The sequence below is a fragment of the Megalobrama amblycephala genome, linkage group LG13 (genome assembly GCF_018812025.1).
Source record: "Megalobrama amblycephala isolate DHTTF-2021 linkage group LG13, ASM1881202v1, whole genome shotgun sequence".
Classification (NCBI taxonomy): Eukaryota; Metazoa; Chordata; class Actinopteri; order Cypriniformes; family Xenocyprididae; genus Megalobrama; species Megalobrama amblycephala.
In genome coordinates this window covers 33196829-33213107 of record NC_063056.1, presented here as the reverse complement: position 1 = coordinate 33213107, position 16279 = coordinate 33196829, and the positions used below count along the sequence as shown (strand labels likewise).

Below are 16279 nucleotides of genomic sequence, written 5' to 3'. Positions count from 1 at the left end.
AAAAAGGGATTTTATTCAGAAAGGCAATATATAAATGAAAAACAAGTTGCCTGTGTGAATAAGGTCTATGACATTCTGGTCGCAAGATGAGGCTCAAGAACATCTATCAATAAAAACCTTAAGTTAGTTCACTATGCATCTCATTAACAAGCCAAATTATTTTAAGGTATAATTTATTTCCACAGCACATACGATACAGAAGGAGTTACTTTAATACTAAAGGTTAAGGGTTTGTGCTTTAGCAAGCACTAGTAATTCAATTCAATTCACGTTTATTTGTATCGCGCTTTTCACAATACATATCGAAAATGCATGCGTCTACATTACAATTTAGAGTAATCTGTTATCAAAAATTGCGTTCTACAACGACTGGCTTAAGTCTACAGCACCTTGAATTTGATCTGGAAACCATTTTAACTGGTCAATGAAAAGCATTGCTGAAACTTACAGGATTTCTGGGCTTATCCACCTCAAAAACTGACCAAGACTGCATCATGTAGAGGTGGGGACTAGACCAGAATGACTCACTCACACACATTACTGCTGCTAAGGTGTACACCTCAGCAAAGCAGGCTACTCTTTGATATGTGCATGCAGTGGTCAAGAAAGAGTAGAGACACAGTAAAATGACATAAACACTCACTGAAACTCTCCCTACAGGGAATGGAAAGTGCCCACATCACAACCTGCACCATACACCGAAGCCAGACTGAGAAAAAGTGTCATCCATACTGTTGCAAAAGAGATTATAAGTTGGTCTGGATATAAGATATGTCCTATGTGATTTCTCTAAGAGTACCATCTGTGCTTTTAGGATCCAACTTTCCATTTCTTCCTACCTTCATCAAAAGTCACCAACTCCTGACTAAATTACAGCTACTAGCCTCTCTAATACCCTAGGTACTCACCAAGCCAGTTCAACATCTACAAAGCCCACTGTGTGCTTTTCATTACCAATTTATGAGCCACTGGAAGCAGGAAGAAAACTACATTAAAAAGGGACAGGCAGCAACAGCTTATGGAAGGAAGCTGGGAGCAAGCCATGCAGCCAGCTAAAACGCTCTTGACCGGAAGTCTTCTCTTGTGTGCCGTTTTTTGGCGGCAAGCTTTACTTTAGCTGTAATACAGGGTCACAAAGACCTGAATTAACTTGTAGTCCTGCAATGTGACTATGATCAGGGTTGAATCTGCAAACATAAAAAAAATCAATCCATCACTCATTTGGTTAGCAAATGACACCGTGAGAGATCCATTCAACTTATGCTCATCGACATCTCATGAATTACCTTCAAAAGAGACTATATAACTCCCAAAACTGTCCAGTTAAATTGTACAGACTCTAGTTTTGCAGCCTATGTTGGACTGGTTTACGTTCAACTAATTTTTATTTGTATGTTCAATGATGAATACACCTCAAAGTGACCTTTACGACTAAATGGGCAGGGCACCAAAGTGATGATACTCAGAGGTTGAATGAGTTTGCCGAAATGGTGGTTAATGGCTTTAACTACGATCCCTTACAAGACAAAGCAATTAACGTTTAAGATGGTGGCTGTAAACGCTGCTCCATTTCCCAATGCAATTTCCTTGTAATTCTTCAATTTGATATGTAAATTAATTATGTTGCTGTGGATCTCCTCAAATGAACTTACTTCTGGTCTTGGATTCAAGTCAATAAAAAAAAACTTGACTCAGGTCACTAAAACCCTTTCTCATCGGGCAGTTTGGAGGTGCAAAAGGACAAGTTCATCATAACTTGTTATGATACATATATTAATAGCCTGGAAAATCTCAATGAAGAACATAATTCAGTATATACTGTTATCATCCACAGAGCCACATGTTGACCCCGCATGCAATCCATGCTTTAGACAGAGGGAAAGCTTGTTAGGAGCCACATCCAAATCGATGTGTTAGGCTATATGCCATCTGATGAGTGAAGGGATTTGTCCTGACAGAGTAAGGGCAAAGTCACACAGGGACAGACAGACAGAAAGGGAGGTGGGTTATGGGAAAAACAGCACTTTCCTACTCTAGCTTTTATCGTGAAGCACTTTCCAGTGTTTGGAAGAGCCTAAATGTAGCTTATGCTGTTCATCAAAGAAGTCAGAGGCATACATAAACTGGGAGACAGTATATAAATGGTGTACTTGTAAGTTTGTGTGTGTGTGTCCTCCCCTCCCAGAGCTATCAAATTTAGGAGTATGTTGCAAGATGAATGGGGAATACTGCCTCAGGTGGTCTCTGAAAAGACTAACAAGCTTGTGTCCATCCCAGTTTAGTTTATGTCAGCTACAAGAAATGAGACATGTGACATTAACAGCAACTACAAGCCTGTCAACCAACCAACAGGAACTTCATGCAAAGCATCTTCGCAGGATTCACACCTGAAAGTTGTTACAAATTACACAGTATTGTGTCCATTTGAGACATGGTAAAACTTGCCTTGCATGCTTGATATCTTGTCACTGCTGAAATTCTGAAGTTAAAAATCTAGAGAACGAGCCACGTTTTACAAAATGCCTAATGAAACACATAAAAGCATTGACCATCTCTTTAAATGAAGAGATTCTTTTTTTCTTTCTTTTTTTCTGGCAAAAAGGCAGGCCCCTTTAAAGTAATTCCACAGTACATTTACAGTTGTTGCAAGATTTTGTACAATGAAGTTAGTTAGTCTATTCACAGCCCCGTGTCACTCTGCCACGGACACCAAAAGAAATCCAAAAACAGAGCTAGTCACACATAAAAATAAATGGGGCCAATAAAACAAAACAAAAAAAGAAACTAGAGAGGGTAGATTAATGCATGCTCAAGGCAGATGTTTGGAAAAGAGCACAAAAATGCATGAAAAAAGTTCGGGGAAGAGATAAAAGAGACTATTTTAAGGGACAGGTGGCTCCTACATTGCAACTAAAAGCATTATGCATTTAAAAAGACGTCTCAAATAAGAAAATCTCCTATAATATATGTCTTTTTTATTATAAAAACCTCCCAGACAGAGAGATGATAGCACAAAGTAGTTCCAAGAAGCCTAAATCCAAGATTCACCTATGATTCCACCCATTTTTGTTGGAAAAAAATCGACATGATCTAAAACCAAAGCATGAATTCTAACTAACACCGTGACAATATGCATGTTTAAACTATTCTTAAAGGTGACAACGTATAATGATGCAGTAAGAATGCTGATCGAGATGGCAACATGCAAAAGAAGAGCAGAAGCAGAAGTGTGTCCATTTTGAACCGGCATTGCTACTTCAGCACCACAGCAGAAACCTTGCAGAAACCGCTATGGAGATGAAGGGTGTAACGTTAGGCATAGCCAGATTTATCCACACACTGGGCTACATACAGACTTGGATACATGTGCCACATCCAAATGCATTGTAGATGTGGATAGTAATAAAAATCTCCCTCCATGCAACACGCTTGTGCACGTATGAACATTATGAAGAAAATTGTAACGTCACCCTATATATATATATATATATACACTGAGATCACTGGAATAAAGTCGCGCTTTTATCCTCAAAATATGACCTAGGGCGGTTATATGTTTTGTCAAACGGTAAATATATTAACCGATGCGTTGAAACCAACAAGATATCTGTCAAATTTCGATAGCTTTCAGGCATTCTGTGCACAAGATTTGCATCCCATGCAACACCGCAGTTTTGCATTAATGTAATTGTGGCCGAACTGATGCTCTTGGATTTTTTTCTTTTTTAAACAACCATTAAATGACGACTGGGTGTCTAAACAGACGTGATGGGCTAACCTGACTCATCAATCTGAGTAATGAATAGCGATAACCGAAAGATGCATTGAAGGTCTCATAATCGAACATGTTCATGGGTGCATGGCTGCAAACGCGCTTCATGCAATGGATTTGACTGATGCTTATTTTGTGTATATATCAGAGAATAAGCCGTTTCATACTCGAAATGGTTGAAATCAGATGAGAAAAGATATAATGCATGGTTTTAATCATTGCAAATCACATCCACTGTGACAAGCACCCGGGCTGCCATGAGTTGAGCCGCTGCTCTCTGGATGGCACAGGAGGATAACGTTTAAATACCTGCCCGTGGTCTTTTGCATCTGACCCAGTTTACATGAAGTAACAAGCCGAATATGTCCCCACTCCCCTGCCCAAAGCCCCGGCCTGTGCATCAGGCATCTTCGGGAACACGGTGTCTTGCGAGGAATGAGGAGGGAACAGGCTGAGCCCTAAAAAGACGATACTAGCGTGTCTGCATGTAAAGAAACCAACTGTAGTCTTACCTCAGCTTCGTGTCCAGCTTCCTGAAGCAGCCATTACCAGTATTCCCCCTTTACCGTCCGAACCTCCGCCACACAGGTACCGGGGCGGACCGAAAAACCGGCAAAACGACCCCCCTCCCCCCGAACCGCCACCCCTTCGGACGGGTTGCAACGATCGTCTCCCGAAAAAGACGAAACGCGCACGCTATCGTCTTGTCGTCGCTCTACAAGCCCTCTTCAGCACATTTGTCTTTCTTTTCACAGTCCCCCAAAAGCACAGATGAGCGCGACAGGAGCGTCTTCAAACCCCCGGCGCGGCCAACCGCCAGTTCGATGAGCAGCAGTACATGCAACCGTGACAACCGCCGCAATATTCCGCCTTGACGTGGTGTGTCCCGTGTGTTCGTTTAGAAACAAATCGCGGCAGTAACGGTGGTGGTGTTGTCTCGGCGGCTAGCTCTCAGGCTAACCGCGATCACATCGCCCAGCAGCGGCAGTATAGTAGCGGGTCGCTCGCGGTGGTGTTGCAGCAGCAGCAGCAGCAGCAGCGAGGGGGTGGAGGGGTGAGAAGAAGAGTGATTAAATGAAAATGGAAAAAGAAAGAAAAACGAATGAACTAAAAACCGGGGTTTCTTCGTCGCACCGCTACAATTAGCGATGTGCATTCGCCAGGGACCCCCCCTCACTGCCCGTTAATCTCGGATCGGCTCCGCGGCTGCTTGTCGCTTAGAGAGGGTCTGCACAGTAAAGCGCGTCCCCGCTACAAAGCGCGCTCGCTTCAGTGTGTGTGCAGTGTTCACAAAATGGCCGCCTAAACAAACCCGACAACGGGCTGCACCCAGCGGCTGTTAGCGTGATTTGCCTCGGCATTTGCCTGTGTAGGGGAGTAAAACGAGGCATTTACGGGAACAATAATTTAGAAAACGTGCTCTGGAGTGTCTTTTTGGCCCGTTTCGAGCTATTTGAAATTGATAGTTTGCTTGGAGCCAAGGCAAGTGAACAATGCCGAGGCAGTGGAGATGTGAAGCAGCTAATCTGCGACCATAAATGGTTATGGCTAAGAAAACTTTTTATCTTAATTTAGCTCAATATTTATATTTCAGCACAGCCGATGTGGGACTAGACAATGATGTGATGAATTACCTGGGAAGTTTTCACTAATATTTTATTGCGTCATTAAGTTACTTTTTACTTAAAACAGTTTAAACTAGCTTAAGATGGTTTGCTGGTTCGGTCGCAGGTTTCAGAGAGGTTTGGGGCATTTCCAGTTCCAAAAACTAGAAGACCAGCTAACTAATTTATGCTTTTTTTTCTGCAAAAGGCACATCCCGTTAACTTTTATTAATTTTAAAATACTTTGTCACAATATTTGACTTTACAGACTTTACAGACGAACAACTTGATGCAAAGTACGTTATGGACTTCATGAGCTTAAAAAAGGTGCAAAAGCATATTACATCAGCACTTTTGTCATATTGTTAAGCATGCTTAATACAAAACGTTGTTATTCTGTAGCGAGAACTTCATCTTTTCATATTGCTCATATAACAAGTCACACTAACTGACTATTGACACTAAACAAAGTATCACGTGTGTGTGTATATCTATACACTTAGCCTATAACATTATAGCCTATATATGTGTTCTTTATCTGTTTCAGAATCGCATCATCAAAATAGTGGGGTGCTCCTTCGGGAAAGCTTTATGGTAGTTAAGGTCGTTCAGTGGATGTGAAACTGATTAAGTTAACTTAAGTCTTTATATGCATCCTCTTTCATCACCATTACATGAATTCCCCATTGTTCCAGGCCAAGGGCACCATTTAAAACGGCCTGAATGTGTCAAGGTCAGAAATGTGACCAACTCCCCCCCACGCAAGACATTCACACCATATTTATAGGTGTCTATTGTTCATAACCTTTTAGTCACATTATAAGCTCTAACATTCACACGTCTGCAGGATTTCTGTGGGAACTTGAAGACTGAACGTGAAAATGACCCTTATGTCCCCTCTCTCTGTTGTTTCTTCATGTGTGAGACCTACTGTAGTTTATGATAAAACGCAAAGGTATACATTTAAATTGGATATAAGTTAAATAGACCGCCAGGTCAACCTGGGTTACTAAAATTTAAACATGCAGGAAGTTCGTCATCAATTTCAAGGTGAAAGTTCATAGAGCTACCTTTACCTCTGCATTACATTCCGATCCGATGCCATCTAGTGGTCTATACAAACAGTACAGTCAGTTAATAATTGAAAACTAGATACAAAGTTTTTCAGGACAAGTATACAATACAGCGGGACTCAGTAATTTTCTGAAAGAAATTCATATTTTTTTTATTAATTTTTATTTTTCTTTTACCTTTATTTAACCAGGAAGTCTCATTGAGATTTAAAATCTCTTTTACAAGAGAGACCTGGCCAAGGTAACAGCCAAACAATAAGACGATTTTAAAATACAAGTACACATTACAACAATATTTAAACACATCCTCTCAACAAAAACAATCACAAGCTTCCAATACCACTCTCTTTGTAATGCATTTAAATTCACCAATAGACAAATGTAGTTTTAGATCTTTTTGCAAATTATTCCATGCCCAGGGTGCATAATATGAAAAAGCAGTTTTCCCCAGTTCTGTACAAACTCGAGGTATGTTAAAAAGCAAACACTTGGAAGAGCGTAGCTGGTAATTGACAGAACAAAGACAAAGAAGAGTGCAGAGATAAGCTGGAAGTTTACCTAACATTGCTTTATAAATATTTTCTATATTTTCTATGTATAGATAATGCTGTCCAACCCACCATTTAATATATATTGCAATGATGAGTACGGGATTTTGCATTTGTAATAAAACGTAGTGAAGCATGGTATACCGAATCAAGGCATGTTAAAATAGAAGGCCGCATGCATGTATAATATATCACCATAATCAAGCACAGTTAGAAAAGTAGCTTCTACAAGTTTCTTTTTGGTCTTAAAAGTAAAATTATTTATTTCTAAAATAAAAGCCAAGCTTCAGTTTGAGTTTCCAGATTATAAAGATATTGATAATGTTACAAGGAATTCTACAAATAAATTATGTTTTTTTTTAACTTTCTCTTCAAAAACATACCAAATCAGCATATTAGAATGATTTCTAAGGGATTATGTGACACTGAAGTAATGGCTGCTGAAAATAAAAATTTTTTTGATAATATTTCACAATATTAGTTTTACTGTATTTTTGTTCAAATAAATGCAGCCTTGGGGAGCATAAGAGACATCTTTCAAAAACATTAAACGTTGCAATGCTGCATTTTCAACCTGGACAATAATAACATGGACAAAGTGCCATAATAGTGTATCGACATACTTTGTTATGGTGCTTATATTGCATCACTGTAGAATTTGTTAAAGGGATAGTTCACTCAAAAATAAAACAATCTGTCTTCTTTTACTCACTCTCAAGTTGATCCAAACCTGTATGAATTTCTTTCTTCTGCTGAACACTAAAGAAGAAATTTTGAAGAATGTCTGTAACCAAACAGTTCCATACTTTTTCTCCATACTATGGAAGTCATTGTGGCCCTATCAACTGTTTGGTTACCCATATTCTTCAAAATATTTTCTTTTGTGTTCAGCAGAAGAAATAAATTCATATTTGCGTTAAAATCATTCAGGCATAAACCAGCCCAAGTCAGGTTGACAGAGTTGTCTAATCCATTGCCGGAGAGTAATTCATTGAGGTAGGTATTGTACATATAAAGCAACATTTTGTTCTTCTTTACAAACAAGCACTCAACTATTCTTTTGTTGTCTTTTATTAACCGTCATTGCATGCAAGAAAAAACATTTCCAAGTGATATTAAAATGTACATTTTAAAATTAAATTCTGTACTTTCAGTATTTATTCAATGAACTAGAATTTTTTAATTTGTCCTATGCGATATCATCCTTTGATGAGGTATAATGAGTCTTCTCCAGTTCCACACACCAGTTACCCTGATCGTGATAGCTCCTAAGCACTTCAACACCTGCCACACCTAAACACAGTTTCTCCAGCTCTCCCTGCTGAAAGACATGATAATAGCGGTGAAATACCGGCCTCTGGCTTGTGTTGTCCACAGGGAAATCTGTGCTACTACTCGTTGCTCCCTTGTTCTTGTCCGCATTACCTTTTAAGTGCCACGGCACCAGGAGATCTTGTGAAAGGAAAGTTGTGCGGTTAGTATGGACATGGATTCTGGCTTGTGTTGCATTCCCAAAACCGCCCTCTGTGAATGTCATGTCTGATCTCATTTTCCCATCATGCTCCTCCTGTTGGTTCGACTTATATTCTTCAGTTTTAAGCTCCTTGCCATTCTCCACACTAGTTTCAGTTGTTCTTTCTTTCAGATACTTTGATTTCTGGTTGTTGTATTCCTGCTCCATAGCCCAAACATAGATCAGAGCTCTTCCTCCCACCTTTAATAACCGGATCAGCTCTCTGACAGCGGCCTGTCTTCTCTCCTAAGAACACAAGCAGTTTGTTCAGCATCATGTACAGATTTGCCCCAAACTTTTGAGCGGTAGTTTACACGGGACCAGACAAACAAACTGTGTTAGCATACTAAAGCACTATTGCTCAATCACATATGAAGGGGTTATTTCTCACACAGCATCAAAAGTGGCCTGTTTAATATCATGGAGTAGTTGATAACTCACCCAAAAATGAAAATTATCCCTTGATTTACTCACCCTCAAGCCATCCTAGGTGTATATGACTATCTTCTTTCGAACGAAGACAATCAGAGATAAATTTTAAAATATCCTTGCTCTTCCAAGCTTTATAATGGTAGTGAATGGGGGATGTGTTTTGAAGACCCAAAAAAATGCATCCATCCATAATAAAAATAATGCATACGGCTCCAGGGGGTTAATAAAGGCCGTCTGAAGTGAAGCGATGGGTTTTTGTGTGAAAAATATTCATATTTTCATATTAACTATACTAACTAGCTTCCCACAGATGGCTGTCTTTGTCGATTTGCAGTGGAAGATTGACCTCTGACGTGATGCATGACATAATGAAGAACGCAGAAGCACAGAGTATAGAGCAAAACTAAACACCGGTCAGGAATTAGAAGTCTAAAATGAGAATTTTTAAAGAGAAATGTCAGAGGATTTCGATATAAAAGAAGAGGAGCTTGAGTTTGTTGCACAGCCATATTTGTTTGAACCACGATAGGCGTCTAAGCTTATGATACTCCTACATCCTACGTCCTACATCGTGTCACGTGTTACTCGTGGCGGAAGTTGACTTGTGTACGGTTGTCTAGCGGAAGCTAGTTATTTTAGTTTATAACATTTAAAATATGTATATTTTTCTTACCAAAACCCATCGCTTTGCTTCAGAAGGCCTTTATTAACCCCCTGGAGCCGTATGGATCATTTTTATTATGGATGGATGAATTTTTTGGGGGGCTTCAAAACACATCACACATTCACTACCATTATAACCATTATAAAGCTTGGTAGAGCCAGCATATTTTTAAATATATCTCCGAATGTGTTCGTCTGAAAGAAGATAGTCATATACACCTAGGATGGCTTAAGGGAGAGTAAATCATGGGATCATTTTCACTTTTGTTATTACATTGTTAGTGGACATTAGTTATAATATAACAATCTAAAATATAACATGACCGCTTCAAGTGTTTTTTCCCTGAATTAGCGAGGTTTCTCACCTGTGTGGAGAAATGATGAATGACTGCAATGGAGATGCAGGCATCACAGCTGCCACTGCGCAGGGGGACAGACAGCGCATCTGACACGAATGCCTCATGACCTCGTTCAATGCTGATCTGCACCAGATTAACACTGCGGTCGCAGCCCACCTACAGATGGACAGACAGGTTACATCACAGTTTAAGTAATAGAAATCATCATAATGTAAGTGATAACCATGAGATGTTCAACCAAGTTCCTGGTAAAGTCTGCTGTGTTGTATTACTTACCGACATCACTTCAGGGTTGATCCCCAGGTATTTGCCGTTGCCGCATCCGATGTCTGCCAGAACACTACCAGGTGGCAGGGACAGTAGGAAATCTCGCACCTGAGGCCACGGTGAGTGTCGTGTGCTGCTGAAGTGGGAGGAAATCTCTTCATAGACCTGATGGACATACTGCGACTCCAAACGACACGCATCGTCTTCAGCAACCGGCACAGTTGGTAGAGAGGGTAGCTGTTGGCTATCACATACAGATGGATAGGCTACAACAAGAAAGAAATAGACTCTTGTCATTTTTACATCTACAAAAAAAATACACAAATGCAAAGTGACATTTATATACTGTATGTGTTTTTTTTTTTTTATGTATATTCACTTTCATTCAACAAGTTTGGGGTCAGTATATGATTATTTTTAAAGATGTCTCTTATGCTCATCAAGTCTGCAAACTGGCGCCGCATTCGTTCTGTAAGTAGAATAGGGAAGGCGTAGGACATACAGCGTAAGCGTTTTGAAGAATGTGGAAACGGGAGGAACGTTCAAGGTGATATTTTGTGTTTATAAAGCATAAACGGTTGTGTTTTTTTCAAAAATGACCGAAAGTTTTGCTAGATAAGACACTTATTCCTCGTCTGGTATTGTTTAAAGCCCTTTGAAGCTGCAGTGAAACTGTAATTTTGACCTTCAACCATTTGGAGGCCATTGAAGTCCACTATAAGGAGAAAAATCCTGGAATGTTTTAATCAAAAACCTTAATTTCTTTTTGACTGAAGAAAGAAAGACATGAACATCTTGGATGACATGGGGGTGAGTAAATTATCAGGAAAAGTTTATTTAAAAGTGGACTAATCCTTTAACCCTCTGGTGCTCCTCACACTTGTCCTCCCGGTCAAAACTTTTTTTCCCCCAGGAAAATCAATGTAATATATTTATGATTTATGTTCAATCTTTTTTTTTTAATTAATATTTTGTATTATGAGGGAATTTTATGGTGCTAAATAATATTTATGCAATAATTATGATCCATTTGTTTTCACAATTTTTAAAATTCAATACAGTTAATAAATCCATACCAATTTTTAAAAATTGTTTTTCAACTTATAATTCATTGCTGTGTGCTTTTTTTCCTGCATCATGGCTGATTTGTAGATTGTACCCTGAAAAATTCTCTGAATTTTCTAATGTTTTTTATTTTATTTTATTTTATTTTATTATTTCCCATTCATTTCTATGGCAGTCATTTTTGACCACAAGGAGCCTAAGTTACTATTTTTTTAAGGACCATTTAACCTTTTTGAATCATGCCCACAATTTTTTCCTGTGTTCACATAGCAAGTGGCTAAAAAGTCGCCAAGTCACATTCAGATGAATTAAAAAAAAAAAGTTTTTTAAATCCAAATGTAAAATATTTTGGTCCAAAACAACAACAATGCATCCTTGCTGAATAAAATTATTAATTTCTTTCTAAACCCCCCCCCCCACTTACTGACCCTAAAATTTTGAACGGTACTATACTTAGATAAGACTTTTTAAAAAAAAATGTAGCTTGCATAAGTAAATACTTCACACACTCACCACAGTTGCAGGGTGAATGCCGGATTTTTCGGAATGTCAGCGATATCCTGGTACCACGGCGACTCAGGGTCAGATTACTCAAGTCAGAGGTCATGACCCCTGACCCTCCAGCCTCCAACACTGGTACCACATCATACTTCCGAGGCGTTATGCTGACATGAAACACACAAAACATGTTCATCTCTCCCTAGAACAAAGAATTTATAATTATATTATGTTGAATATTTTGTAAATAATAGATAATCATTAATTAATTAAATAATTATATAGTAATAAAATGCAAATTCAAAGACAAATCAAAGAACATATGGCTGTAGTGTTTGGTTGTTTGCATATTTTTGGGCATATAGTGTATATAAATTGTTGATTAAAAAAAAGAAATCCCGTTTCTCACCCGTGAGTCCACAGATAACGACTCTCTCCTTTCATCACTAGCAGACTTCTCTCTGGCAGCACCACAGCGACAGAACGCCCGTCAGGATGTTTAAAGTCCATTACTGTCTATAAGAAAATGGGAGGAAAACAGAGGAAAGATGTTAAACAGAGATATCCTCGCATGTAGGAAAATCATGAGGTTCATTTTCCATCTCCATCGTCGTGTTGACAAAGGAAAATCAGATAATCAATAAAGTTGCTGTACCCCATAACCAATCAATAAGGCTGCAAACAGGTCTGGTGTAACAGAACACTATTCCACACTTTATCACACTGACCCACTCATAATACTTATGTATGAAACAATCGTTGTAAACAAATAAAAGAAAACAATTAAAAAGTAAACACATGCTCATAATCCATAATGACTGACATTTTAGTGCTTCGTTTATTCATACCTTTGTACCAAGACTCAAGGAAAGGATGGTGTCTTCAAATGCAGAGTGAGTGTCCACGTGAGGAGGAATTCCTGTAATAGGCAATAACATTTACTCCTATAAACAGACATAAATCCCCCCTCAGCTGCGTAAATACATGATGTACTACCTTGTCCACTTTGGTATTGGTTTACAGTGAGCTGGTCTGGGAGGACACTTATGTGGCCATCAGCCAAACATCTTTGTAGTAAAGCATCACATTCAGCAGGCAGGCCTAAAATGACAGGTGTCTATTTAATATATATATATTATATATATATTATATCTCCACACTACCATTCAAAAGTTTGGAAAAAAATTATACTTTTATTCAGCAAGGACACATTAAATTAATCAAAAGTGACAATAAAGACATTTATAATGTTGCAAAAGATTTTTATTTCAAATAAATGTTGTTCTTATGAACTTTCTATTTATCAAAGAATCCTTAAAAAATTCAGTTTTCATAAAAATACTAAGCAGCACATCTGTTTTCAACTTTGATAAAAAGAATTGTTTCTTGAGCACCAAATCAGCATATTAGAATGATTTCTAAAGGATCATGTGACACTGAAGACTGGAGTAATGATGCTGAAAATTCAGCTTTGACATCACAGTTAAAATTACATTTTAAAATATATTAATATTAAAATTTTTTCATCAAATAATTGCAGCCTCTGTGCATACGGCACTTCTTTACAAAACATTATCAACACTTGTTGAATATCTGCAACTACTTTATTATGATCAAAATGTGGAATTTTTATACTTACCACCTGGTAAGGGCTTGTCTTTGTCCACGTTATTATTATCGTACCGAAACTCATACCCATAATGCTTCACACTTCTGTGTTTCAAAGCTTTCTGCACTGATATACAAAAATAAAGACACAAATAAACACACTATTATTACTAATATGTTAATAGGTTTGCCTTCTTCAAAATATTATCTAAGGGAAAACTCTGCTATATATATATATGAGAAAATATATTGTTTTTAATGCTGATTTGCCATAAATCTGAATGAGGACATCAAGTATCTCTCACCCGTGACATCATCAGTATGTGGTGTCCAATCAACAGCCTGCAGCAGTTGCAGCTCCTCCTCTAGAGACACAAAATCCTCCAACACAGACAGACCAGGAGGCAAAGCACAGGATACACTCCTGTCACCGTCCACTGACAAACAATCGAAGATGAGATACATATTAGACACACTTTGGTCAAAGCTCAACTGAAAATAATGATATGACCTGTGTGAAGCACCTTTCTCCACATAGCTGAAATAAAGTGTCACACTTTGCTCCTGACACTGCAGTGCTCGTCCATTGAGAAATGTATATGCATTCTGGCCTGCTTCAACTGATGAATATGTTACAAATGCATATGGTTTCGCTGGAGGGGTGAGAAGCGTCTCAACAGGACCTCCCTCTTTAAGCACCTCCAGCAGCGACTCTCTGCTCACTCCATTCCCCAAACCTCCATTAGACACCACCAGATGCTACATAACAGACATTCATGAACAAACACATTACTGACTGCTTTTATGAGTAGTAGGTGAAATTTCTATAATATACTTAAAGTTCTCTATTTTCGTGCACTAATTTTGTACTTAATATACTAAAAATTCTTCTTTAGTACTTCTTAAGAACATTGAAGTGTACTCAACTGTGCTATTTTGAGACACCATGAAATATGAACTAAAATGTGCTTTTAATATACTATCTCTATATTTAAAAAATATATTTAAATACCACTTATAGTACATTTGAACCTATAGTTTACTACAAGTGTTAACTAAATATATTTTTTAAATACAGAGAAAGTATATTAAAAGCACATTTTAGTTCATATTTCATGGTGTCTCAAAATAGCACCGTTGAGTACACTTCGATGTTCTTAAGATGATCTTAAGAAGTACTAAAGAAGAATTTTTAGTATATTAAGTACAAAATTAGTGCACGGAAATAGAGAACTTTAAGTATATTATAGAAATGTACTTTTTTTTCACCTGGGTATACAAAGCAATGCACTGCATATTTCACCATTTGAGAGTTAATGTGAACACTAAAATAAGTCAATTTGCTATGACCTCTTAAGTTAAGCTTGTTTAAGTTATTTGGCAGCTTATTTATCTCAATGCAAAGTGATGCAAAGACCTGCAATAACCTTTATTCAATGTGGGTTACTATCCCTGGTGGTGACTTGACTGAAGAAGCCACAAATCATTTATATATTTCATAATTTTACTGCACTCGTTTTAAAAAGTAATAACAAACAGCTAATATTTGTCAACACTGTAAGATTAGTATTCAGAAAAGACGACATAATGACAGGAATATAGCAGCAGTACTCTACATTTAAACTGACTGGATCGATTTATATCTTTCTGACAATTCAGGAAAAGAAGCTTCATAGTACCTTTGTGGGATGTGACACTGTGCTTATACCCTCGTGTTTCAGTAATATGTGACTGGCTTTCATTTGCCTTCGAAGCAGTTTTTTCTCCTCTTTAGTTCTTCTGACACTTCTTGAGCTGTCCATGCTGCTCTCCGTTGTGCTACCTCATATTTGATCCCCCGTTCGCACGAACTACAATTGGTTCCTAGAGGCGTTTGTTTCTGTCGTTTATCTTAAGATTTTTTTTTACTTTAGTTTTATCGTTTCCATTCTTCGGCCCTGACATTAGAACGTTAAAATTAATCTGTCTTTACGTTGAAAGATGTCATTTCCAATGGCTGAGTGAATACAGAGCCACATCGAACCGTAAATCACGCTATTTTCACAGGTCTGATTGGATTTGATCAAAAACGGTCAATATTGTTGCGCATAAGAATTAAGAATTATCGTCAACCTCCTATATAATTTTCAAACTTTGAGAAATGAACTGAAACTGGCAACTTTATAATTTATTGACGGTTTAATATTTATTTACACTGTCTGCTTATGTTCACAAAACTTCTAGACAAGGAAACATAATGGACCTTTAATTCAGATTCCTAATAATTTCTATAAATCACAACTCTAACTAGACACGCTCACACAGTGCCTTGCAAGAAAAAGAAAAGTGTTGCTGGTTTAAAGGGATAGTTCACCCAAAAATGAAAATTGTGTCATCATTTTCTCAATCTCGAGTTGTTCCAAACCTGTATGAATTTCTTTGTTCTGTTGAACACAAAGGAAGATATTTTGAAGAAAGTCTGTAACTTAGGCTGCTTTAGGGCACCATTGACTTACATAGTAGAAAAAAAAAAAAATACTATGGTAGTCAATGGTGTCCCAGAACTGTTCAGTTTCCCCCATTCTTTAAAATATATTCCTTTGTGTTCAACAGAACAAAGAAATTTATACAGGTTTGGAACAACTTGAGAGTGAGTAAATGATGACAGAATTTTTATTTTTTGGGTGAACTATCCCTTTAAGGGGAGTTTAGGGCACTTGTCAGATAGGATGGGACCAAAAGTTTGACTAACCTAAACCAGCTTAGGCTTTTTTAGTAGTGGTCATACAAATTGACCCAAAATGAGTATTAACCCACATCTAGCCCTTATATTATGGCCTTCTGAAACAGCAGCAAAACAAGAGGAAGTTTTGAATTGTTTCAGAGATTTGTGAGGTT

At 37.9% G+C, this 16279-nt stretch overlaps 2 protein-coding genes across 3 annotated transcripts in view; both read right to left on the bottom strand.

Annotated features, from left to right (window-relative positions):
* dyrk1b (dual-specificity tyrosine-(Y)-phosphorylation regulated kinase 1B) overlaps positions 1-5039 on the bottom strand; it is a 44740-nt gene extending 39701 nt beyond the window's left edge. Inside the window, exon 1 of the mRNA XM_048152668.1 lies at positions 4285-5039. The gene's annotated coding sequence lies outside the window, so the exon portion shown is untranslated. The remainder of the gene's footprint in view (positions 1-4284) is intronic.
* Positions 5040-8052: 3013 nt separating this feature from the next.
* alkbh8 (alkB homolog 8, tRNA methyltransferase) lies at positions 8053-15279 on the bottom strand. 2 transcript variants are annotated; one of them, XM_048152670.1, is made up of 12 exons: positions 15082-15279; positions 13927-14161; positions 13708-13839; positions 13434-13529; positions 12791-12895; positions 12643-12713; positions 12204-12310; positions 11810-11961; positions 10241-10497; positions 9971-10120; positions 8423-8756; positions 8053-8318 (listed from the first exon to the last, which is right to left on the bottom strand). In XM_048152670.1, exons 1-12 carry the CDS (start codon positions 15202-15204, stop codon positions 8275-8277), a joined length of 1806 nt encoding a protein of 601 aa, XP_048008627.1. In that variant the 5' UTR covers positions 15205-15279; the 3' UTR covers positions 8053-8274. The 2 variants fall into 2 exon arrangements, with proteins under 2 accessions (XP_048008627.1, XP_048008626.1); XM_048152669.1 differs by having other exon boundaries at positions 8053-8756.
* Positions 15280-16279: the final 1000 nt, after the last annotated feature.

Excerpts from the sequence above, each read along its gene's own strand:
- alkbh8 (XM_048152669.1), bottom strand. The coding sequence starts at position 15,204 with ATGGACAGCTCAAGAAGTGTCAGAAGAACTAAAGAGGAGAAAAAACTG. Across the intron at positions 12,896-13,433 it reads AGACAAGCCCTTACCAGGTG|GCCTGCCTGCTGAATGTGAT; the intron begins GTAAGTATAAAA and ends CTGTCATTTTAG. Across the intron at positions 10,498-11,809 it reads GCATTCACCCTGCAACTGTG|CCTATCCATCTGTATGTGAT; the intron begins GTGAGTGTGTGA and ends TTCTTGTTGTAG.